This window comes from Ruditapes philippinarum, unplaced genomic scaffold (assembly GCF_026571515.1).
Source record: "Ruditapes philippinarum isolate M1 unplaced genomic scaffold, ASM2657151v2 ctg3822_1_1_1_1, whole genome shotgun sequence".
Taxonomy (NCBI): domain Eukaryota; kingdom Metazoa; phylum Mollusca; class Bivalvia; order Venerida; family Veneridae; genus Ruditapes; species Ruditapes philippinarum.
In genome coordinates, this window is record NW_026857483.1 from 295,817 (window position 1) to 322,821 (window position 27,005).

Below are 27,005 nucleotides of genomic sequence, written 5' to 3' on the forward strand. Positions count from 1 at the left end.
GGTAGGCCTATTTAATCATTTTCTTAAAAAGAAATAATTGTTTTATGTTCGACCTTCTCCGGTCTTCAACGGTCATGCACATGCAGTTTCCAAAGACCTTCTTCTATATTGTTCGATTATTGTCAACTATATTCCTGTTACAAACGTTTATTTATCCCCCCCCCAAATAATGTTGAAAATAGTTAAATGAAATATCATTATATCATTAAAATGTTCACCGCAGGAAACTATTTTACTTGTTATTGTTTGTGTATTTTCCAGCTATAAGCGCTGATCTTTATTATATACTTTAGGCATTCTGAATTGTAAGGGGAGGTATGGTGGCTGATTTGTGCCATGTTGTACTTTAGCTCCCAGGGGCGCCGGGCGAAAACACGAAAATACGACCCGCGGGGCGCAAAGGCGAAAACACAATAATACGACAGTCACCACTAAGACAACAGCAACAAAATGAAATCATCATGTTTTTCTTATTATCTATTTATTTCAGATAGACCTACAACAATATGTCTGACGTCATTTTATATTATCCGACAATCGCCGCTCCCCTACAAGTCTCGCAACATCTCGCCAAAGCATCCTGCTGGTATCTTCCACAATCTGATTTCCTACAATACTGACTTTTATCACCGTATTCACATCCTATAAAACACACCATAATGATTAAATGAGCCGCGTCATGACAAAACCAACATAATGGGTTTGCGACCAGCAGGGATCCAGACCAGCCTGCGCATCCGCGCAGTCTGATCAGGATCCATGCTGTTCGCTATCAGTTTCTCTACTTGTTAAAGAGATGGTAAGCGAACAGCATGGATCCTGATCAGACTGCGCGGATGCGCAGGCTGGTCTGGATCCATGCTGGTCGCAAACGCACTATGTTGGTTTTGTCGTGACACGGCTCAAATTATTCTTTATCTTTACTCAGCATAGTGAAATAGGCATTAAAGGCACATTATGCCTCAGAAATCCATATCTTTTTATTTCTTTACAAATGACAAACATGTGTTTAATAACGTTCTAATATTGGACTATGAGAGTATGTTAGATGTTTCATAATTGAAGAAGGTCGTGCTAAATAAGCAGTTACGTGTCGTAAAGGTAGCAAAATGTAAACAAATTAGTATTTTGACTTCCATGCAAAATTCTAATTCGCTATAATGTTATTAGTTGTCATTAGAGCAAAAAAAAGCAAAAGATATTTTGTGTGTATGGCAAATTAGTGATTTTTCTTTTAAAATGTATCAAGATACCAAAATAAAAGGTTTTTTGAGAAATAAAAATGATAGCACTAATGAGACATAATGGGCCTTTAAATAACGATTCAAGAACACTCATTTTGAATTGAACAACTTTTAGAAGATACAATCTACTGTTGAAGGAGAGCTACTTTACGGTTGTATAATACAGTTACAAAATAATATGAAAAAGGACCACGAATCGCCCAAAATCATTCACCTGAGATCTGTTTCTAAACAAAGGTCATGAAATAATTCATTGGGTCACATTGGGGCCGAGGGGACGAGTTTGACACAAGCGCTATGCGTAATATATAACACATTTTGCAAAGGTTTACTAGGCAATGTTGCATGACAAAGAAATCTTATCTGGTTTTCGAAAAGAAGTTTTGAATTTATACGTTTTCCTATACAATCTTGTGTGCATGATTTATGCAACTTTATTGAGGACCTATACATCTGAGCTTGTAGCATTGAGTTTTCTAGAAGATGTTTAAAAAGTATGTTCCTTATACAATTGAATTTAAACAAAGTAACCCGCACTGCAGGGCCAATTTGAACCGGACATATGTAGAAGACCGCGTGGCAATGCTACATGCTTACTATATCTACGCATTGTGACTGAGCTGAGGTACAGTTTTTTTTAGAGTTTGTTTCATAAATAAGTCAGTATAACAAAAGTAAGGGCCTATTTATCCCAAGGAATTATTCATTTCAAACTTTTGCAGAAATTTACTAGGCAATCTTTTATGCCAAATATCTAAGGTCTAGGACATCCAGTGTCCAAGATGAAAATTTAAATTTTTTTTTCTATATAAGTTTGTGTGAAATAAGTGACGCCTAAGGCGTAGCCGACTTTGACTCTAATTCCATATATGATAAACCTTCTGCTGAATATCATACACATTTATGTTTTAGTCCGCCAACTTAGCTTATTAGGGTGACTTGTAATCCAGATGGCGCTGGTTCGATCCGCGGGCGGGGCGATATTTCTCCTTGCTGATAGGCTCGAGACATTTAAACTAATGGTGAATTTTCTCACAGTCCACCTTTTATTAAAAATCATGTGAGACAAGTAATCGGAATACTTGTAAATAAACTTATTTACCCAGTAAAATCGGTTAGCTTGACCGACCGCCGAGGAATCAACAGCAAAAAAATGTGTTTGAATCGGCGTAAAAATCCAAACAAACTTATTATTTTTGAAAAAGTTATAGGATGGTTAGAAATGACTGAGACTAATATAGATGTACCTTTTATTGGACTTCGTATATCGACACAGGTTTTACAGCATTCTCTAACAGTGTAACTGCTATAACACGACCCATGATTACCGGGTTGAGCTATCTGAGCGCATGTAAGATGAGCACTTGTCACGCGCGTGTCATTCTTATGATCACCCATTGGACAGCTTTCTGGAAAAGCAGAAAATCATCTTACATCGAAAATATGTTGATAATTAGACACCTTTGTATGTCATAATCAGACCACTCTAAAGCAAGACTTGTTGAAAAAGACAAATCACGGTGCATATCCATATCGGTACCCTCTTTGCTCATGCACAGGTCTTTCTCTGCTACAGGTTTATGTAAAATCATTTTAAAAAATCCATAATTAACAAAGGTATGGACCTTTGGATGTTGCCCAGATAGACGGACCATTTAAAAACTATATGACTCCCGTCGGGGTCATAAAATTGTCCAAATATCAAAATTATACCTGGATATTTATTTCTTTTCATTTAAAATATGCTCAAAAATACCGAAACAAATTTAGCCTCCTTGCCCACATTTGGATAAAACAATCTATGAAAGTCTCCGATATTTTTACCGAATTCTTTCCATTTTTTCACTGAAATCATACATATACAATATGCACATAAAGAATGAACTGGAATATTAGCATACTATGCATCACCCATGTCGTTTAAAGTATGGTCAAACGTGTGATTAAACCAATGGCACTTTGTGGTAGGGTCCTGTTCCCCGGCGTGATCCGCCCCGGTAGGGTCCTGTTCCCCGGCGTGATCCGCCCCTGTAAACTATCAATTAAAAATCTTTACTCATTTTACCACAAATGGGATATCTGATTTGAAATTGAATACTAAACTTGTCTTTTAATCATTCAAACGTGGTAAATATAGATTTTATTACTGGGCAGTTCAAGCCGTGGGACAGGGTCTGACCCAAAAGTATCTTTCGATGAAACCGGAAATGTCTTTAAAAGGAAGGACAACATACCTAACACAGCCGGGGCTTTATCATCTTGCACACATTGACCATCTATACACCACTGAAATAAAGCAAAATAGACGTATATTCGTACACTAATTAACGTTAAAACCCAAAGCCGCTATCGCCATCTTCGGCAATTTCCGTATTATGCATTTTAGTACAATTACGTCACGTTAGGAGATAATTATGACGCCATTATTTGATATTGAAATACCAATATGACGGTAAAGATACATGCTTATAAAGGTCAATAACTTTAATACTTTTATGACCGTTGTAACATAAAACTTAAAATAAACATATAAATGTTTCGTTCTCAAGTTTTATACTTTTAACCCTTTATTCTGAAACTGACACAGTAACCCCTGTGTTTTGTATTTTTACCTTTTTGTGACCACATGGTGTCTTCTCATAGGCGTGCATCGAATGATAGGATTTCGTGTCTCGGCAGTACAAGCGACTGCATATCATTTCATAGTTGTTGCTGTTGTAAATGGTCAGATGCTAAAACGCAGAATATTGTGGATTTATTTGAAAATCTTATGTATCTTAACAAAATGTTAAACCTAATACATGTATATGCGCAACTTTTCGGTCCTTTCTGTCAATCTTCGGACCTCGGACACAATATTGTACACGGACCGGATAAGCAATCGGAACATCCTTGGCTATTATTTATAATAACCTCGGAAACAATACTGATTGAAAGTAGTTCTACTTTATCCGAAGACTGTCGGAATGGGCCGAAACGTTGCGATTGACCGGATAAGGTATTTCGGTTTTACCTTAGTACGCTAAAAAAAAACTTAACATGTAAACATAAAGTCTATTACTGATCGGATTTGTTGAGTTAGTCTATTTCATTTTACCGTGCCCAAGTCAACTTAAATAAATTGATAGATGTGGAAAATACATTATTCATGTACTATGTATTATATTTTAAGAAAACTGAAGTACAAATTATATACCTGTTATTTGGTTATCATTACATGTAGATGTAAAAGAAGTACATTTGTAACTCCTTATAACAGAGATTAAACCCACTGTTTTTGTCAGTGATAGAACTACTTTCAATCCGCATAAACTATCAATAATAGCATACCAAGGATCCTAGCTAGAAGACTACTAGTGAACTATGGTGGCTGATTTGGTACATTTTGCGCGTAGCGTTGTCGATAGAGACAACTCAACCTATTACGTTATCGTTATCGCCTTTTCGTCTTGTCGCGAGCAAAACGCACCAAATTGTCACACTGTCGTCTTGTCGTCCTGTCTCTAGCGAAGCACGCCAAACGGCGCGTTGTCGTGTGGCGCGTTGTCGCTTGGCACCTGAGCCAATCCTTCGATTTGAGCCGAGCGACAATGTGGCATCGCGACAACACGCTGCATAAAAACGTCCCGTTTGGCGTGCATCGTTAGCGACAGGACAACAAGACGAAAGTTCGACAGTTCGCTGTTTGGCGCTATGTCGCCCTGTCGCTAGCGACAACACGACGCACAAAAGCGTTCCAAATCAGCCACCATAGTGAACTCTCCTGATCAAATACCACTTATTTGTAGGTTCTTTTGATAAAGGTCCTTTATTTATAAAAAATAAACTTATAATTTCAATACCACTATACAAATCAATATGTTTTATGCGTTAATAATAGAACGAATTAGCTTACCCTATTCATGGAGAAACCATCACCATACATTTCTGCACACTGGGCATCAACAGATGGTATGGTAGTGATATTTACAGTCTTGCATGAACTGCAACATAGACGCTTGATTTTTGATTGAAGACACAAAGTCGGGGAACTATTGGCGACGTCTTGGCAAGTCTGCTGATTGTGTACCGGGCCCGTCTGATCACCGAGCAAACATTTCTCGTCTGAAAATAAAATGATGGTAGAGCGTCGAAAATATATCAAGGTGAAACACATCACATACGTGTCTAGTCACCATTGTTATATGGCGGAGATGGCCAAAAGGTTGGTTATTTATTCAAGCTCGATTGAGAAACAAGTTCTTGCAACTTATATTAATCACTTTCGAGTCCGCTTCCTGGAACCAACCAGTACTGGTGTCATATGAAGAAACATGGTCGTGACCCGAGTAGGCCTCAAAAGCATGATCTACAGATTGAGAGGCAGACATTTTAACCACTAGGCCATCGCTCCACTTCAAGAGCCGAAAGGTTACGATCGGGAAAGACATACATGTTTTTACATTGAACATGCTTAATCATGTCGTTAATATGTTTACAACAAAGCATACGAGAAAGGGCTAGTCTAGTTATCATTTCACAATGATTAACAACAATACTTTTGTGTGAATATTATTTTGTGTCTGTAAATTAAAATTTTAAATAAATAAAATGTTCCCCTTCGTTTACCGGAAGTCGTACATCTTAAAGTGACATCATGCTCATTTTTTCAATTTATTTATTTTATTATTTTCTTTTTTATGCTGTCAAGTTGAGCTGAATAAGCTTTATATTTGAAAGATTTACTATTATTATGTTCATTGCCTAATAACTAATAATGTCAACTTTTAGGAAAAATAAATAAACAACCTAAAATTTAAAAATATTGACCAATTTCCGTTACCGATAAATTCCGGAGATTATTTATAGAAATGAACTATGGTTATGTGCCTGTGCTATTTATTATTTTGAATTTCAAGATACATAAATTGAAAACAGTTATTTTAATTTTAAGTTTTTTTTTTTTTACATTTGAATGGACATAATATCACTTTAAATGGAAACTAATTGTTAATATATAACATGTGTTTTCTTCTTGAACGTCTAGACTGATCTTACCTGCACTTGCTGGGGCATTATCGTCATGTACACAGTGCCCACTCTTACACCACTGGAAAAAAATTATGAGAAATAATCTTCAGTAAATTGACAAGTTGTTTTGCAAAGACATCACCAAAATGATTAATGTCAATCAATTCATTAATGAATGACAGAATGGAAAATTGGAATGCACCTTTAAAATGTATAGTACAGGGGTTAAATATGGTAAAAATCAACTTAAGAATGCATCACTTGACAATATGATGGTGTTGGTAAGTCAGTGGTGGTGGTGTTGCTAGTTTTCACTCCGAATCACGACAGTTAGCCACAATGAATTTACCAGGGCAGAGTTCAGTTCCTGGGCAGGCTGTCAAACAGTTTTCCAGTACTAGTTGCCTTCACTTTCGCAAGAACCGATCTCTTCTGTACATGGAAGGGCAGGAGTACGGTGCAAATGACCGTAGAAAGGATTCCATGATCAATCACAACGAAAGTGACCTGCAAACTTCATTTCACATTTTATATAGAACGAAATCATCATGAAGTAAAGCAAGACTGATGTCTTGGATTATGGGGAATGGATGAGCAATGTTTTCTTACAGAATTACCAAGCTGGCTTGATACAATAAAGAAGAATCACTAAAAAAGAATGTCCCTTTTAAAGATTATGTGATTTACATATTTGCATATACTTTGTTAATACATTAGAAATGCCTCATGATACTTTATCATTATTATATTCTTATTGACATGTTTCACTCAAAGCGCTCGATAGGGAAGACAACTTATAATAGACCATTGGTTACAATACATGATTATTGTAAAACGAGGATATTCCTCAAAAGCAACGAATACGACCGTATAAAAGTTAAATTTTCTGATTCGGTTTGCTTTAATCTGTTCATGAGAGTTAACGAAGTATTTGACCAAATGGTCACAAAGGACTTGAGGAATATAACAACAATGTGAGGAAAGCAACTTAATACAGAGGAAAGCAACTTAATACAGTTGTCAAACAGCATTTAACAACAGTCCTGCTGTGGTGAGTTTAAAGATCGGGGAAATGGGAGCTGCAGCAAGACTGTTAGGACCTGTAAAAAGGGAGAAATTTTCTCCTCCCTCCTGAGAGCACGAAAAATAAATAAATATGTAATCACTGCAGAAATTTGTTTGATTGCCTTTGTGCGTGAGAGAAAAATAAAACAGCTCTCATGCAGCCTAGCACCGGTTGGAGCAGCATTCAAATCTAGACACGAAATGTTTTTAAGTCATTCGTCCCGAAGGCCATTTTACTGTTTAATGCAACGTAGCTGACTGGCTATCCAAATACATAGTCACTGGTTGACCTGGTTTACACAAAGGTACACACGGCTTTGTGATACTAATTGTGAGCAATTTACCAAGCAAAGAACAGAAAAGCCATGGCTTAATTTTTTCCTGCTAAAAAGCTGGCAATGTCCATACCACAATACCATGAACTTAATAAAAGTAAGTAGGTATAAATAAGAGAGAGTGTACCTTCTTGTCACCACATGGTGTCATGTCAAACGGTCTCATCCAGTGACACATGGAAGGAACAGTTGTATTGCTACAGTATAGGCCTCCACATATCACAGAATACGGGTGGTTCGGATGACTTGTATAACTATTTATATCCTGAAATATATTGACAAAGCATACATGAAAAAGATAATAAACAAAATCACCAAGGAAAGGCGGCGTTCAAAGAACGCAACCCCCACACGACGCAGCAACAAGAACCAGCGGCAAGGAGCCCAGGAGGACCCCAACCGACGAAACAGGACAGGACACAAGGCAGAGCACGGACAGGAAGTTTAACTTTTGTTTTAAGTATCTGATTCTTGCCGAGAAGTTTACGTTTTTTTCCTAATCATATACTAGTACGTATTTTTTTGGTTATGTAATAGACTTGGTAAATACAAATAAAGGTTACCTATGCTCATCTTTGAGTAAAATATTTTTATAACAAACATTTATTGAAATTAATGAAATTCTCACAGAATATGACTAATTTGAAGAAAAAATCTATAACCTGTGTTTGGGAAGCTACATTTCCTATTACAGGGTAAGTAAAGTTGGTCCTTTCTTTAAAAAAAGTTTTTTAATGACACTAAACATGAATATTCATATTGTGTCCACCTATAATGTGTAGAGTTTAAAACATAACATATTTAATTTGTGTGAAGTCAAAACATGTTTATAGCATATTTAAAAAAAAACTGTGTTGCAATTTTCAATATTTTCAAATATCAAATTTGAGCATAGTATGTCTTTAGGTATTCAAAAGGGATCTTTCTGAACAAAATGGTAATATTTAAGGAATGGGTCTATGATTTTAAAACATTTTGAAATCAAAGTCTTTTAGCTTTAACATTAATACACTTCAATATTTACCAGTTTCCAACCTACTGCCAGTTGTCTTGGCAAACTCTCGGACAAAACAAATTATTGGCTTGCTTACCCTACACATTTTGGACCCTTGTCCAAACTTGCTGCTACATTGTTCGTCTACATGTATGGCAGATACGTGTACTTTAGAGCAAGACATACAACATAAACGCTTGATATTTGAATCAAGACATCTTCTCGGAGAGTTCTTCACAAGATGTGCACATGTTTGGTTTTCAACCACTACACCCTGCCTGTCTCCGGGTATACAACTTGCTTCTAAAATATATAAAAAAGCTTTGTTACAATAAACGCTCAAACATTCTCTAGATGAACAATAGATAAATTCAGTTTCATGTACCAAGTTGAAAATAACAGTTATAAAGTTATCAATTGTTTTAGTTAAGTTCAATGTTCAAAATTTATTTCCACGGCATAAGATTGCCTTTGACATACACAGGCATGTCCTTAGAAAATGATATTTCAACGCCACTGCTGACTTTTACAATAATTTGCGACATTTTGTAAAATTCTTTTAATTCTTCTTTACTAGACAATGTGTTGAGAAAAACCAATGAAGACAGCATAAATAAGAGCCGCGGGCATGATTTTTTTGTATTTTGTACATAAGTTCATCCTTTTTTCTATTTCCAACATTGAATGTGCAATAATGTAATATCTTATTAAATGCAATGATCAGTTTTGAAGTGGATAGCTTCACAATGGGCATGTTTTCAAATATTGATAAAAACAATATTAATGTATCATACATATGGACATTCATATAAAATATTGCTTAAACTAAAATTGTTGAAAAAAGTTCAAAATGATTCAGTGTGAAAATTTAAGTATGATAAATAATAACATTCTGTTCTAGAACAATTGACTATCAACATAATTATTCATTGTGTTAAAGGCCTTCCATTTTATTATCGACCAACTCTTTTTAAGAATGCTCCAAATAAAACATTAAAATAAACATAAAAATCATATTCAGAAACATAACATAACATATAACATAACCAACAAAACCCCAAAATGCATTCTTATAATTATGACAAAAAATGAGCTTACCATGGACTGATACAGCATTTGTATTGTGTACACATTCTCCATTCATACACCACTGTCAATGTAAACATACTCCAAGGGGCAGGACGTGAAGTGGTTGCACACTTGGTTCAAGCGAGCGAATTGGTTGCAAACTTGACAAAATGGCAAACACGGCGTGAATTTTTGAAACGGGTGAACGTATTTTTGCCAGGCAAGTGGGTTTCTTTGTTATTTTGAAGTTCATTAGTATGTCTGTTCCATAATGCAATATATATGCCACACTCGGTTAAAGGTTTCAGCATCCTAGATTCTGTTTTGACGAAGTTATTGAAGATATAAATTGATCATGTAGATATTTTGAAATTTGACATGTGACTGTTCTGGTCGGTTTTTCTCATAATTTGTTCGAATTTGTAAGTTTTAAACTGCATTTAACAATAACAAAATATGTTTCTGTCAATGCTGTACAAATGGTTTAGTTCGCAAGTCCGAAGATAACGTTTAATTCTAAAAAATATCTTGTTCAAGCACATTTTGGTTGCAGACTTATACTTCAAGCATTTTTGGTCGCAAACTTATTCTTACTCTATTGAAATCCATAGTAAAACTTTGCAAAAGGAGTGAAAGAAGGTTATATTTATTAGCCTATTTTCAATGGCAATTATTGACATTTATGTTCTGTTACTTGTTTTTGTTATAAATGTTATTTATACTTTCTTCTTTTACAACAATTATGCATTTTATGTTTCAAATTACATGGTTCTCAGTTCAATACTATAATCATCAGCAAAAGCCTGCAAACAAATTAATAGCATATAAAAAATATATTTATTGATACTGTTGTACGAGTATGTAAGTGAATTATTTTCATCATAAACATATGGACATATGCACACATACGATATTACTCGCAAAAATGTCCAAAGTTTATTAAAACAACAAGAAATGTTAATTTGTTTGTTGATCAGCAGTTGCTTTAGACATAAAGTAAGTAAATGTACTTACCATATTTTTACAAACCAAAAGTTAAAATGACATGCTTGTTTACAATATTTCGGATTTGGTGTACATCATAATTTATGTCAATTGGTATTCTAAAGATGATTTCGATTATTAGATCATAATATAAATGATATAGGATTGGTTATTTACATTAACAGATATGCGACAAAACTACTTAAAGTCATTGTTCGAGTTAGGGAATTTGGAAAATGTTTTGATTTGTCAATAATAAGGAACAATTTAAAGAAACATGTGAATAATGCCCTTGTGTCAATTTTATCTACTATAAAATCAAATTTATTTCAAATCTCAAAAAAAAAAAGAACAATCATGAAAGCTGCTTGTTGCTATTTTTTCTTTTTTTTTCCTTTACAGTTAGTCATGCCAAAATATAAAAAAAAGTCCTAAGACTTTGTAAAAAGAAAAGATCTGAAGTATATCGAGGAGAAAAAATGATGAAGATAAACACATCTGAACTTCAATTTAGCATATTGTGTTTTATATCTATTTGAAAGACCCTGTGTTAGGATATATCTGCACGCATGCACAATTTATATACATTTGTGTTATTAGATGATCGGGTATAATTGCCTTAATATTGCTAATTATTTAAAAAAAAAAAAATTAGTTATTCCTCGCTAAAAATATGCATGCCACATTATTGACACAAAAGTTTGCAACCAAAAATGCTTGAAGTATAAGTCTGCAACCAAAATGTGCTTGAACAAGATATTTTTGTGTATTGAACGTTATCTTCGGACTTGCGAACTAAACCATTTGCACAGCATTGACAGAAACATATTTTGTTATTGTTAAATGCAGTTTAAAACTTACAAATTCGAATAAATTAGGAGAAAAACCGACCAAAACAGTCACATGTTAAATTTCAAAATATCTACATGATCAATTTATATCTTCAATAACTTCGTCAAAACAGAATCTAGGATGCTGAAACCTTTAACCGAGTGTGGCATATATATTGAATTATGGAATAGACATACTAATGAACTTCAAAATAACAAAGAAACCCACTTGCCTGGCTAAAATTCGTTCACCCGTTTCAAAAATTCACGCCGTGTTTGTCATTTTGTCAAGTTTGCAACCAATTCGCTCGCTTGAACCAAGTGTGCAACCACTTCACGTCCTGCCCCTTGATACTCGTTTACAGAAAAATAACCTCTATAATTATAGAAAACGTTACGCACGCTAAATAATGTAACAACTAGCGGAGAAAGACTATGAACAACACCTCTTTGTATAGAGATGAAAAACTTAACTAGAAATTAAAAATAAATCATTATAATTACATTATCAGAATGACTTGTATCTAGAGGCATGTTTCTTTAAAGCACAAGTCCACTGTACAAAATTCGGATAAAGAGTGATCTCTCGGAAATATTTAAAACAACAGTGTTATCTGAAAATTGCAGACTTGGTTTGATTTAGCCTGATCATGAGAGAAAATTTATAAAATGCAACATCCCCCACGCCCGCTTGCACCGGATTTAGCGGTATTCAACCTTCAATACCAACGTGCTTGAAACAATGATCCCTAAAACACTGAAGTATCTTTACGGGAAACGGACAAAAGCCCTCCCGTCAAAAAATGACAAGGCGGACAAAAGCCCTCCCGTGAAAATGACAGGGAGGAAAGCAGACAAAAGCCCTCCCGTGACAATAACAGGGCGGACAAAAGGCATCCTGTGATATCAACAAGGCGGACAAAAGCCCTCCCGTAACAAAAATAAATATGTATGTTGAATAACTGTGTTTTTTCAATGCACTCCACATATTAAAATTGTTACATATATTTCTTGTTGTTTTCAATTGGCCTAAGTATGTGTATGAGCTAGACCACCTTTTATTCTGAATTTACCTTCATGAAATGTTTAACGAGGTAACATTTGTCACTATGCACTTGTGAAGTATACAAATCTGGATAAAGTGTAATCCATCGAAAGCAATGAAAAAAGCAATATTACATGAAAAGTGCAGATGTGGTAGGCAAAAAAGTAAACAGTTTAAATGAGCCGCATCACGACAAAACCAACATAATGGGTTTGCGACCAGCATGGATCCAGACCAGCCTGCGCATCCGCGCAGTCTGACCAGGATCCATGCTGTTCGCTTACAAACCCTATTACTAGTAGAGAAACTGATAGCGAACAACATGGATCCTGATCAGACTGCGCGGATGCGCAGGCTGGTCTGGATCCATGCTGGTCGCAAACCCATTATGTTGGTTTTGTCGTGACGCGGCTCAAATAACGCACCATCTTGTCTCCACATGACGTCTTGTCGTAGGCTTTCATACCATTGCAATATCCCGGGTTGGTCGGCCGGGTACACAATAAGGAATGGCATATTTTCGAGTATGTGTTGTTATGGTAATAGCTTGAATACTGAAAGCAGAAACATATACGATTTTGTCTTTATTCAGGAGAAAAATAGTTCAAAAACTTGGTGCCTCAAACCGAAGAAAGGCATTTCAAAAAATAAATATGCACAAATAGATAACCATAGGTAGGGCAGGATAATGCAAATGCGCGTAGTATATTAACTGGCATTCGTTAAGTAGTTGCATACTTAACAAAATGAAGAAATTAAAAAAAAAAATAAACAACAACAACAACAACAAACAACAACAATGTTATAAACAAAGCATAAACAAAACAAAAAAATAAAACAGTCGGAAGACAAAGAAATATTTGTCTTCCAATTTCAAAGTTTTATTTATTTCGAGAACTAATTACGCATATATCACAGGCGTCATAGCACCAACAGATTCTTTCAAATATTTAAAAAATATTTCCATTATTGATGCTGCTGCTGATACTGTTATTGTACAACAAATATCGGAAATTTATAAACAATATAGGAATCTTTGTTTAAATATGTCATGAAGATCCAAATAAATAATCTGCCGAAAGGGTAAAAACCTTTCTAGTTTTGTAATATCTGCCGTATTGTCCGCTTCTTGAATTTTGCCATTGTGTACACCGGTCTTATATTTGAGACCGGTGTGTATACAATGGAATTTTGTAGTAATAATGAAATGCATTACCCTACACATGTACGAGCCATCTCCAAAGTGTTGTTGACATTGTGTATCCGCCGGTACAGTATGTGTAGTCACGGTTCTACATGATCCACAACATTTATACTTGATGTCACCTCGCAGACAGTTATACTGACCATCCGCTACAATTTCCGCGCATGTTTTATTTCCATCTACAGCCCCTTTCTCGTCCCCGGCGACGCAAGTATCACCTGGAAGGAAGATAAAGTGCGTGTCTTATACAGTATATGAGCCGCGTCACGACAAAACCAACATAGTGCGTTTGCGACCAGCATGGATCCAGACCAGCCTGCGCATCCGCGCAATCTGATCAGGATCCATGTTGTTCGCTGCCAGTTTCTCAACTTGTAATAGAGGTGGTAAGCGAACAGCATGGATCCAGACCAGACTGCGCGGATGCGCAGGCTGGTCTGGATCCATGCTGGTCGCAAACGCATTATGTTGGTTTTGTCGTGACGCGGCTCATAGATCTTTTCTTACAGTGGATAATTTCTTAAATGCTAGTTAACACTGCCATGCCTCAGAACAAATATTGAAAGCGGTGTCTTTAAAAATGAAAAAAGTACATGATTATTGCAAATAAGCACTTAAAGTATTATAAAGGTACGGTGCGTGCAAAATGGAATTCAAAAGTCATTGCAAGACAATCTTTGCTAACGTGTTACAAATTCCAACATCGTGAAAAATGTTTGTTTTTGACTTGTTATCGTCACACAGCGTTATCGTAATTTTGACGAATCGTCTTATTCCCCGGCTGCTCAAAAAACGCTTAACTGTCGGCGCATGCGCAAAGTATAATGTTGTTTTTTGTAACAAGATACGTACTGAAGGATTGAGATACTCGACTGTCCTTAACACATTCTCCTGTCTTGCACCACTACAAAATAAAATGTCTTCAGTTGGTTTACTTGATATCAACATATCACGAAATATTTAAACAGAAAGTGCGAATGATTGATATTTGATTACAATTTCGTTGGTCTTTAGGTTGTATTTGTCCGAAGCTTTGAATTGGAACAGTACATTCATAGATTATGAGATTTCAATATAAAATTACGAAAATTAAACAATCATAAGTATTGAACATGGTCTGACAGAATGCCTGCCACTTTACTGGTGACAAAGTTGAGTCACTTTCGGTTCCAGCATGCCCATGAAACTATGATAAATAACAATCCGGATGCCTTTACTTTATGGCATCAGATACATGCATTCTCAAACACGTGTGAAGTATAATATCTGATCACGTGATAAAATTTGACATTTTTTTTATAATCAAACTGAAAGTGTCTGGTTTGATGACGTGACCAACTGAAAAATGCTTGCTTACTGAGCCAGTTCCACAAGGAATACCGTCCCCAGCGTCTGTGTAAGTACAAAACTTTGAATAAGGATTGTAGCAAAACATTCTCCTACACATCCCTGTGAAATTCCCGTTATATTTGTCCTGTAATGTTTTATATTCATTATGTCATGAAATGTGTTTCTAATTGTATCTATAACTTAAAAAAATATATGATAATAAAAGAAATTACAATCGACCAACGTAAAGCACATTCTAGACCAAGGACAATCAAAGACCAAGGAATTTCATTTTCAAAAGAAATATGAGGAGTGCAAGTAGAAAAAATAGTAACTCAACCTGCAAAAGATATGGTCAGATAGAAAATACCTTGGTGTGAAGAAATAATATATTTAGAAGAACTATTTTATCTTATATTAAGCAATTATTTATCGTTATATAATATCAGTGAAGACGACGTCGAAGGAAATTATCACTAGCGGGTCAAAAAAGCAGTGCCTTTATTTAGGTGCTTAAATAGCAGATGAAATGTCCAGCTGACAGTGTGGGACATTCAACGGACAATTTGTCATCAGAATGTCCACCGACGCAGAACAGGTTCTTTACTAGGGTTAACGTAATAGAAAGGTCCACACTTTTCACCAGGTGTGGAGAGGTGGTGGTGGTGTTGTTTGTAGTTTTCACTCACGGCAGTTTGCCACATTGAATTTACCAGAGCACAGTAAACTGTTTAGCCACCACATCGTTCCTGGACAGGCTGTCAAGCAGTGTTCCAGTACCATTTGCCTTCACTTACGCAAGGAACTGAAACTTCTGTACATGCCAGAGTAGAGGTACAGTGCGAATGACCGTAGAAAGGACTTCATGACAGTGACCTGCACCGTCCGGGAATCGAGCCCGGGTCGCCCGATTCAAAATCAAACGCTCTACGTATTGAGCTAACCGGACGGTATATGAAACAGTTTGAAAACTTGTGCATAATGCAACAGTTCCATTGAAAGATTCTTCAAAACGTAGCACAAGGTACATCAATACTGGGTCAACTGTTACCGTTTTCAAAGTTGTGATATACCGTTCCAACCACATTATACTAGTACTACATTTTGCGTTCAGTATCCTTTTTTTGCTTCATTATCCAAGTGATCTCTAACAAACATCTTTGTTTGATTTATAAACTAGTTAATACCCGACAGAAGTACGATCCTTTACCGCTATATCCTACACACAGCTGGTCATGAGTGAAAACCTCCCCCACCCACTTCTGAGATGCATTGTAAACCTCCATGTTTACATGGTTGTCGTTCACGCTTGCTAGACAATTATGATGTTCGCTACAAAATATAAGAAAAAAATATCTAGGCTTATAATGTGCTTTGTCGTACTTTTGCTTCACAAAGACACGATTATTTGTTTGGGTCGTCAGACCAAACAAATAATGGTAGCGAATTTTCAGACTCTAATGCTGTTAATTGCAAATGCCGAAAGTAGTCCGCTTTTTTGAAGCGGTTACTTCCCTTTTATATGTAACACTAAGACCGAAAAATTCAGGGGAGATCACTGCGTAAATATGGTCACATGACATGCGCATTAATTTTCAAGCAAAATAATTCCCGAATGGTCGAAGATTTCTAATATTGTTTTATTCTTTATAGATATACATGCTTATAGTAAGCACCATGATTATTTACACAAGTGTTGTTAGCGTCGTTACAACCCCTAATTAAGATTAATATGCTTTTCTTCGGACAGTTAACATATGAATTCACCGTGGCCGAGGGGTTTGCGCGCTCGCTTAAGAAGAGAGAGGTTTGGAGTTCAAATCCCAGTTAAGGCAATTTTTTTTTCAAATTGTTTAAGTCAAATAACCATTGGATTGAATATCAGTTTTGCAATTAGTCTAATAGTCAATCTACTACAATAAAACGCTGGAAAGCATTGGTGGGACTATACAAAAACAAATTGTTTTATAATCTCACAACCTTCACCTTTCTGACATTCTGAGACCCAAACAAATTCAGCGCCTTCTGTGCTTTGATTTTCGTCTGGCGCCATGCGAAGCGAAAATACGACATGACACAAATCAGCCACCATAAAAATACTTATATATAAAATCGATATCATTTTAGGGAGTAAAAATGTCACAGAAAACACAAATCAGCCACCATAAAAATACTTATATATAAAATCGATATCATTTTAGGGAGTAAAAATGTCACAGAAAACTGAATTATAATTTTGTTGTTCTATAACTTTGACATGCGTATTCTTAAACTATTTTGAGTCATTTGCTTTTTTGTTCTTTAACAGTTGTAAGTCACTGAGACATTTCGGATCAGAGGTAGTTTAAAGGATATGGTTCGGGTTCCTGACCTAGAATACAGTAGCCATGCAAGGTTTGAGCAATAAATATGCATGTATGCATTTTATTATTACATATGACCTTTCGCAACATAGATACATGTATATAGATTTTTAAAACAAGAAGTATATTGCGCTTATCACATTGGCGAACTGGCTATGACAATCTTTTAAAGCAGTCACTTTTTAAAGCCAATAGGTCTATAATAGAGGGTCTGGAATACCACACATAATTATGTTGATAGTATTTAGTATAATCACGAAATAAATTCAATATGGATTTATTGGTAAGATACTTTATTTATATATGATAGCAGATAATAAATTGTTCTAGAACAAAATATTACTTTCATCATATAAATGTATATTCTAGATCATTTAAAACTATTATCATCATTTATATTGCAAGAAATATTTAATGAGGATATTCAAATGATACATTTCTATGGTTTGTATCCATATTTGATATACTAGCTTATGGTAAATGTTTCTATTGTAGACCAATCGACAAGATTGTATCCTTCCCGAACGAGCCCTTCTTAAATATTCAGATAAAATCTCTAAATCCAAAATAACAAAATGTAAGAAATACTGTTAAAAACAACCTATTAAGCTTAGTGATGAAATTCCTTATATATTGCACTGAACACGATGAAAACGTCCATTTTCTTGTACTTGTCATGGAAAGTTGGGGTGCCATTACATATCCGTCTGCGCATGCGTTATTGTCACCATCATGTTCACATCCGAGACTATTGTACATGTATAAAAAAACAATTGAAGGTAATAAACAATTTAGAAATGAGCCGCGTCACGACAAAACCAACGCAATGCGTTTGCGACCAGCATGGATCCAGACCAGTCTGCGCATCCGCGCAGTCTGATCAGGATCCATGCTGTTCGCTATCAGTTTCTCTACTTGTTATAGGGTTTGTAAGCGAAAAGCATGAATCCTGATCAGACTGCGCGGATGCACAGGCTGGTCTGGATCCATGCTGGTCGCAAACGCATTATGTTGGTTTTGTCGTGACGCGCCTCAAATGTTTCATATATAACATATTTCATACCATACAAATATTATGTTATGTATGATAAAAATTATTGTATGATGATGATAATAATCATCAGCACTTTTCCCGTTCAATCACAGTTACTTTCTACATAATTTTATAATTTTCATTATCGCATTGTATTTTTTTTATTTTCCAGGCTGTGTACTTAAAGTATTTATCATCTGCAATCTTTGCTGACCATATCATCACATGAAATGCATATATAAACATTAATGAAATCATAATTAAATAACATATAAATTTATTAATGCATATTCCACTTATAATTGATTATTACCCGTTTTTAACCTATTTACGGCACACACATGAGATTTTGCTGTACTGTACAGTATTTATGTTATTACGCACTGTACTGTACTGTAATGTACTGTACTGTATAAACATAAGTTGAAATTAACTGTACTGTACTATGCTGTATGTAAATGTACTGTACTGTGTTGTACCTGTGTTGTTTTATACTGTACTGTACTGTGTTGTGTTTAACTCACTGTGTTGTGTTGTACTGGTATGTATGATGTGCTGTACCGTGTTGTATTACTAGTATACGCTGTTATACTGTACTTTGTTGTGCTGTGCTGTATTTAATATAAATACAATGTATTATCAAATACAGGCTCATTTCCATTTTAGACTTAAATTAAAACAAAAATCACCGATGTACATACGTATGGCCTAGCTCATGGGCAATGGTATTGGCTGTATACATGTTCCTTGTCTCTTTAATTATAGACTGACTTTTTGGTTTACATTCCGAAGCCAGAAACGTGTTCCCTGCAAAACAAAGCAGACAGAACATTGTCATATAAAAGATTAATAATATAATAAACAAACAAACAACAATAACAACAAGAGCACCGCTAGGCGGAGCATTATATGTTTTTTTTTAGTAAGGATGAAGCATTTGTAAGACATGGGAATTAGCTGTTCATCCTATAAAATTTTACAGATGTAGGTTGATTAATACTTAAGTTATTAATAATGACCTTAACCTTTGACCTTGTGACTCCAAAATCAATAGGGGTCTTCTACCTTATATGGACAATCATCCTAAGAAGTTTGAATATTGTGGGCCAAATGGAACTTTAGATATGCTCCGGAAACTTTTTTTCAATTTTAAGGTAATAATGACTTTGACCTTGTTATCCCAAAATCAATAGGGGTCTTCTACCCAATATGGACAATCATCCTATGAAGTTTGAATAAAGAGGGCCAAATATAACTTATGTTACGCTCCAGAAACTGTTTTCAGTATTAAGGTAATTGTTACCTTGACCTTTGACCTAGTGACCCAAAATCAATAGGGGTCTTTTGCCCAATATGGACAATCATCCAATGAAGTTTGAATATTGTGGGCCAAATGGAACTTAAGTTATGCTTCGGAAACTGTTTTCAGTATTAAGGTAATAGTGACCTTGACCTTTGACCATGTGACCCCAAAATCAATAGGGGTCTTCTACCCAATATGGACAATCATCCTATGAAGTTTGAATATTGTTGGCCAAATGGAACTTAAGTTATACTCCGGAAACTGTTTTCAGTATCAAGGTAATAGTGACCTTGACCTTTGACCTTGTGACCCCAAAATTAATAGGGTTCTTCAACCTAATATGGACAATCATCCTATGAAGTTTGAACATTGTGGGCCAAATAGAACTTAAGTTATGCTCTGGAAACCAAATTGCTAACGGACGGAAAATTGCTAACGGACGGAAACTGTTTTCAGTTTTAAGGTAATAGTAACCTTGACCTTTGACCTAGTGACCCCAAAATCAATAGGGGTCTTCTACCCAATATGGACAATCATCTTATGAAGTTTGAACATTGTGGGTCAAAATGGAACTTAAGTTATGCTCCGGAAACTGTTTTCAGTATCAAGGTAATAATGACCTTGACCTTTGACCTTTTGGCCCCAAAATCAATAGGGGTCTTTTACCCAATATGGACAATCATCCTATGAAGTTTGAACATTGATGGTCAAATGGAACTTAAGTTATACTCCGGAAACTGTTTTCAGTATCAAGGTAATAATGACCTTGACCTTTGACCTTTTGGCCCCAAAATCAATAGGGGTCTTTTACCCAATATGGACAATCATCCTATGAAGTTTGAACATTGTGGGCCAAATGGAACTTAAGTTATGCTCCGGAAACCAAATTGCTAACGGACGGAAACTGTTTTCAGTTTTATTGTAATAGTGACCTTGACCTTTGACCTTTTGACCCCAAAATCAATATGGACAATCATCCTTTGAAGTTTGAATATTGTGGGTCAAATGGAACTTAAGTTATGCTCCGGAAACTGTTTTCAGTATCAAGGTAATAGTGACCTTGACCTTTGACCTTTTGACCCCAAAATCAATAGGGGTCTTTCACCCAATATGGACAATCATCCTATGAAGTTTGAACATTGTGGGCCAAACGGAACTTAAGTTATGCTCCGGAAACCAAATTGCTAACGGACAGAAACTGTTTTCAGTTTAAAGGTAATAGTGACCTTGACCTTTGACTTTTTGACCCCAAAATCAATAGGAGTCTTCTACCCAATATGGACAATCATCCTATGAAGTTTGAACATTGTGGGCCAAATAAACCTTAAGTTATGCTCCGGAAACCAAATTGCTAACGGACGGAAAATTGCTAACGGACGGAAACTGTTTTCAGTTTTAAGGTAATAGTGACCTTGACCTTTGACCTTTTGACCCCAAAATCAATAGGGGTCTTCTACCCAATATGGACAATCATCCTATGAAGTTTGAACATTGTGGGCCAAATAGAATTTAAGTTATGCTCCGGAAACCAAATGCGGACGGACAGACAGACAGACGCCAGGGGGTATAACATAATATGCCCTTTCGGGCATATAAAAAACCAACAACACCCAATGTATTTAATACTGAATTGTTTATCAAGTATTAGCACATAAAAGTAAATACCCCACTTCGACAATGTACAATGGCTTGATTGTACCATGGTTCAATAAAAATGATGCAGTCGAAATTGAATTAGTTGAGGTTGCATATCATACGACTATACTTTTTGAGGAGGAGGACTTTTGAACACCACTATATGAACAAAATTATGAACACGTTCTGTAATATTTCATCATTCACCAATAGTTCCAATATCGTATCATACCACATTCTCTTAATAATGATTGATGCGTTGGTTTGATATATGTATGATAAGCCATATTGCCGTTAATATGATCTGCAGTACATTTAAGACAATACTAGTATATCAAGGTTAAAACATTCAGCTAAAGGACAGCCATTCCATTTATTAGTTGAACTATCGGTGCTCATAAATTATGCTGTTACATCAGCTGAGATTACTCAAAAGAATATACGGTTTTCACGTTGAATATAACAACAAATTGTTTTGTTTTTCAAATCCATTGTAGTTGACAGTTTCATTTAGAAACATTCATACCTGCATAGAAATGTGTTCCATTTGAACGATGAGTCATCGTGTATCTGTAAAACATAACATTAAATAATTACCACGGTGATTTTGTAAAATGATATGTACTCTTATTAAATCAGAAGTATATCTAATGTTTTTCTTCCTTAGCCCACACGCAAAATAAATCGGGACAGTGTAGGGGTATTGCATTGCTTCCTTAGCCCACAAGCAAAATAAATCTGGACAGTGTATGGGTATTGCATTGCTTCCTTAGCCCACAAGCAAAACAAATCGGGACAGTGTATGGGTATTGCATTGCTTCCTTAGCCCACACGCAAATAAATCGGGACAGTGTAGGGGCCATTTCTTTAACCTTCTGTCTGTCCCCACACTGCCATGTCATGTGACTTCGTTTTAGTTTTAAAGTAAAAACATTTGGAGATATTTCCAACTTTACGTTCGGTTTATCCAGAGGGGATGTGATTGCCCCTACTGGGTCTTTTTATGCACAACATTGTACATGTATATACACGTTTTCACACAAAGTATAGCTGGTGTCCCTAATTCAAACTTGCGTTTCGGCTGTGTTTTTCCGACTTTTAGGGTCCCGCGTTTTTTCCAAATATAACAGTCATAGAACGCCTAGCTTAAATTTAATTACGAGAACTAGAAAATTATTGTGAAAAGTATCATGACTTAAACAACAATAACAACAACAAACTAGATCTGACCTAGTCAAAAGCATGGCATGGTCATGTGGTATGGTTTTTTGTAATGCCAGGGACGTAGGCTTAAACAATGGATGTACGTCTCTATAGTCTATCATGTAAGTTGAGTTCATCTTGAATTTCGTCGTCTCTGTCCACGGTGAATCTGCGACAGTCTGGGTAAGATATGTTTATAGACCATTGGTTTAGTTAAATTTGTTTCATTCAAGATAAATTATAAATAATAAAATATCTATTAAGCATAAGTTTTCATTACATTTATGTAGCCATTTTATACGTGCATGTATATACTGTTATATGATACTTTATTTTCCAGAATAACTTTACCAAAAGTCGTTCATACCAGAGGAAATATGTTCTTATCATGGTTTAAAAGACTGATATTGAAATAAAATAAAATGTATACAATATTAAATTTCACAATTTTACAGGAGTAAACCGTTGCGTAGCAGGTACACAAATATGTATGTACTTACCGTCATTACTCTCAAATCTACCAGTTTCAACGAAATGAACAAGTTGTGAGCTTCAAGTTCTTTGTATACAAAATTTGCCTGGAAACAACCACAGCAAAAGAAACAATCCCAAAAACAACAACAACAAAACACAGAGTGTATACATGTATTTACATACTGTTTTAAAGGAACGCCGTTATTTTTTTCTGGCATGTTTGGGTTTGTAAATATTTATTCAATATGTTTAACTATTTTATTTTAGGTTTCTACCAATAACTTGTACGAAAACTATCAGTCCATTCTCTCGCATAATCATATTATAATCATATATACAATATCTATTTTATCGTGCAAAATGACTTAAAATGGACGCTTTTGACTTAAATCGTCCTAAGATTTCCAATACATGTATAATTCTGTGTATATTTCATTATCATTTTCTACGGACCATGTTGATTTATGATTTCTAAAATAAAATGTTTTAACGCTTTTGGACCTCAGCTGAGTTCCTTAAAATCTCAGTATATCGGGAATTCGCTTTCTGTTCCGAGAACATAACTGTATTCTTGATATTTGCACACTTTCAATCAAAGAAAGAAACTTTTTTTAAATATTGCGCTCACATCTCTGTGTGTATTTAAATATTCATTTCTTGACGAGGTATAGTTCATATTTTTCTAAAGTTCACATCATTATAGTTCACAGATACACGTATTTATTTTGGATAATTTTCTATTAAAAGATAAATAAATAAAATTCATGGTTGAAAATAGCGTGTCTAAAACAGTTTTTAAATTAGATAAATGAAACTTACTGAATGAATAGTGGTCCCAACCCATGTAGTCAGGTTATGCTTGGCTATATTAACACGTGTAGCATGCGGGAGACTGGAGTCTGTCGTCTTGTACCATCTAATTACATAATTTATAACATTGTTTATATTTTATACACATCGTAGAAATATAATTATTTCGTAAAGTTTATCTATCTAGAAAAGGCCTTATGAAATGACACGTTTGTAAAAGCTTCGTTGCTTTGTTTATGACCAAGAATCTGCCTTATGAAATTACATGTTTGTAACAGCTTCGTTGCTTTGTTTATGGCCAACAATCTTTGTAATACTGCATGTTTTGTAACGTCTGTTTTGATTGGACGATCGTGACTTTTATATCATACATGACCACGACTGTATGAGTGTACGAATTGATTTTCACTTTTTTCTCAGACCGAGAAATTGTAAATTCATATTAAGACTTTGAACTGGTTATATATCCGTGTAAAAAAACGCTTAATAGCTGTATAACCATTGCTTATTGGCTCGGGTTATAAATACTGTTAATAACATTAATACAGGGCTTAAAAATTGTTAAAATTGTTTATAACTGATAACATAAAGTTTGTATAGTTAACCATTCATTACAAAATGCCGGAAATTGCCAGGTGATGAAGATAAAGTAAAAGAGGAAAAAATTTCACTAACTCGTCAAATACGCTGTAGTCGGCCACGGCCACAATTTCAATCACTAAGGGCGTGTTGGCACGGGTCCCGATGCTTGACTCAACATTATTTATAGCCAACCCTAGAATGCCAGTCAATACAGATTTTAATTTCCAAAGACTCGCTGTCAGCTAGGTTTGCAATTGAAAATCAACAACATAACCAATAGATATAAATCAGTCCTAAACACGTATGGTCAGCTTAAATTACGGAATGTAAAATTATCAAAAACTCTGAATTTTCTTTAGATAAAAAAACAAACTGGCACTGTATAACAATACATAAAAGTTTACACTTTATAAATTACATTAAGACGTTTTAGTAAATAATCAATATTTCTAATTTTATCAATATTTAAATTTAATGACCAGTAACTTACATCCCAGCAACAGCAGCAAAGTCCCGTTCCACCCGAAGGCTCGCATGACTGTTTAACTTAAATAAGAAATTCTCCCTGTGATTAGTAAGTCATGACTTATATCTAGGTCAAACATTATCATTTCATTTTATTTCATTATCAAAATGCTTATTAAAGCGGCCTGTTCAAACTCCATGATAAATTTAGATTTTTTTAATTTTTGACAAATTTAGGAATTGTGCAAATTCGTTAAAAAAATTTTAACATATTATAGTAAACAATACTATACAATTACAATATTACCTTCGCTTAGCGACCCGAATAATACATGTAGAGCTGTACGCTCTTTTTAGTTCGGTTTTACGTCGCACCAACACAGTGTAGGTCATATGGCGACTTTCTAGGCGAAGTAAGACCCCAGGTTCCCCTCTGTACATTATTTCAGGCACCCGAGTAGAAACACCGACGTTCGAGGAAGCAGTATACAGTCTTTAGAACAAAAGAAATATGTCGTTTTCATAACTGCATCATGTTATTCTTTAGAAGCAGAACGAATTTGCTTAAGCTTTGTAGAAATACCATAATTTTGACATTACAATTTTACTTGGCATGAATAAACAGCAATAAAAACTTTATTAAGCCATACACTACGAGACAGTTTATCATGCCTGTGTAAAGAACATGGTCACAGTTTACTTATCTTAGTCACGGAATGATTTCAGTGTGTCAAGTATCTTCCTTATCTATGAGTGTTCAATCTATATACTTTAAAGTCAAACCTATGTTAAATACAACCTCTAAATAAAGAAAGCCTTGTAAATAAAGGTCACCTTTGCCAATCCTTCATTAAGAGTTACCTCCAAATAAAGACCATTTGTCTATAAAGGTCATGTTCAGTCTTTCCCTTGGATGAACTTTGTTCATAGATTTGATTGTATTTCTCCTCACACGTGTATCACTTCGTCGTCCTTTTACCGCGTTAGGTACTGGGTTGTCTATGTTTTCCCAAAGACATATAAAATTTAGCTCATTGGCTTTGTTTTTGTATTCATGTGGGTATTTTGGCCGCCCGTAATTCCTTCAGAAACCAAAACTCTACAACTACCACTACGGAATCGACCATGATTGATTGGGTTTTACGTCACATCGACACAGTATAGGTCATATCGCGACGTTCGGGTTGGTGGAGGAAGACCTCAGGTGCCCCTATGTGCATTTTTTCAGGCACGAGCGGGCACCAGAGTAGAACCACCGACGTTCCGTACGCTAGCTAAATAGCTTCCTCACATAAAAGAATCCAAGTCCCTGTCGGAATTCGAACCCACAGTGGTGAGGGGCAAGTGGTTTGAAGTCAACGACCTTAACCACTCAGCCACGGACGCCCCCCGATTCGATCATGCTGTCTAGCACTAACAGGGGCAAATTGTTCGCTTTGAAGGGGGGGGGGGGGTAAAATTAATGGCGACCACAGTGTATTTATGGCTGAATCTAGACTCGTCTGATACAAGGTCTGAGTTATAATCTCGGCTAGTCGCCAGTCCGCACAGCTCGACCGTTTAGAGTGTTAGTATGGAGGTTATTCGCTGCCTTGAAACTTGGCAATGCATACTTCGGTTCTACTAAACAGATTAGTAAAATTCTAATTGTCGATCCGAGAGTTATATACTGCACTGGTATTAAGCATTTTGATAATCTCGATTCGATAAAATTGAAACTGTAAACATGCAACTGAGATAAATGTAAACTGTATTTATAAATGTATAACTTCAAATTTGCGACATGTAGAAATGTAAATGATATAACGTACACAATACGTTCGTTTAATTAAAATATTCTTGTATCAGAAATAATTGTTTTCAAATTCATGAGAGCAATAAATTTGTTATGTAACAATTCTACAATGTAACAAGAGCCACCGCCGGGCGGGGGCAACGCTCGACTTTTTACTTTTTCTAAATGCAAACATAGAAAGGTTTGAACATATATTGATGTTTCCTTTTTATAAATTTAGTTGGTCTGTCTTGT

At 35.4% G+C, this 27,005-nt stretch overlaps 1 protein-coding gene across 1 annotated transcript; it reads right to left on the reverse strand.

The window, feature by feature from the left end:
* Positions 1-472: 472 nt before the first annotated feature.
* Positions 473-25,097, reverse strand: LOC132749885 (uncharacterized). The gene is made up of 22 exons (XM_060739798.1): positions 25,002-25,097; positions 24,605-24,704; positions 23,939-24,035; positions 23,146-23,223; positions 22,673-22,824; positions 21,969-22,012; positions 19,206-19,311; positions 18,073-18,219; positions 16,296-16,440; positions 15,137-15,253; positions 14,632-14,683; positions 13,792-13,997; positions 13,001-13,129; positions 9,747-9,798; positions 8,746-8,951; positions 7,782-7,919; positions 6,282-6,333; positions 5,140-5,348; positions 3,857-3,976; positions 3,479-3,530; positions 2,492-2,653; positions 473-642 (listed from the first exon to the last, which is right to left on the reverse strand). Exons 1-22 carry the CDS (start codon positions 25,045-25,047, stop codon positions 527-529), a joined length of 2,526 nt encoding a protein of 841 aa, XP_060595781.1. The 5' UTR covers positions 25,048-25,097; the 3' UTR covers positions 473-526.
* Positions 25,098-27,005: the final 1,908 nt, after the last annotated feature.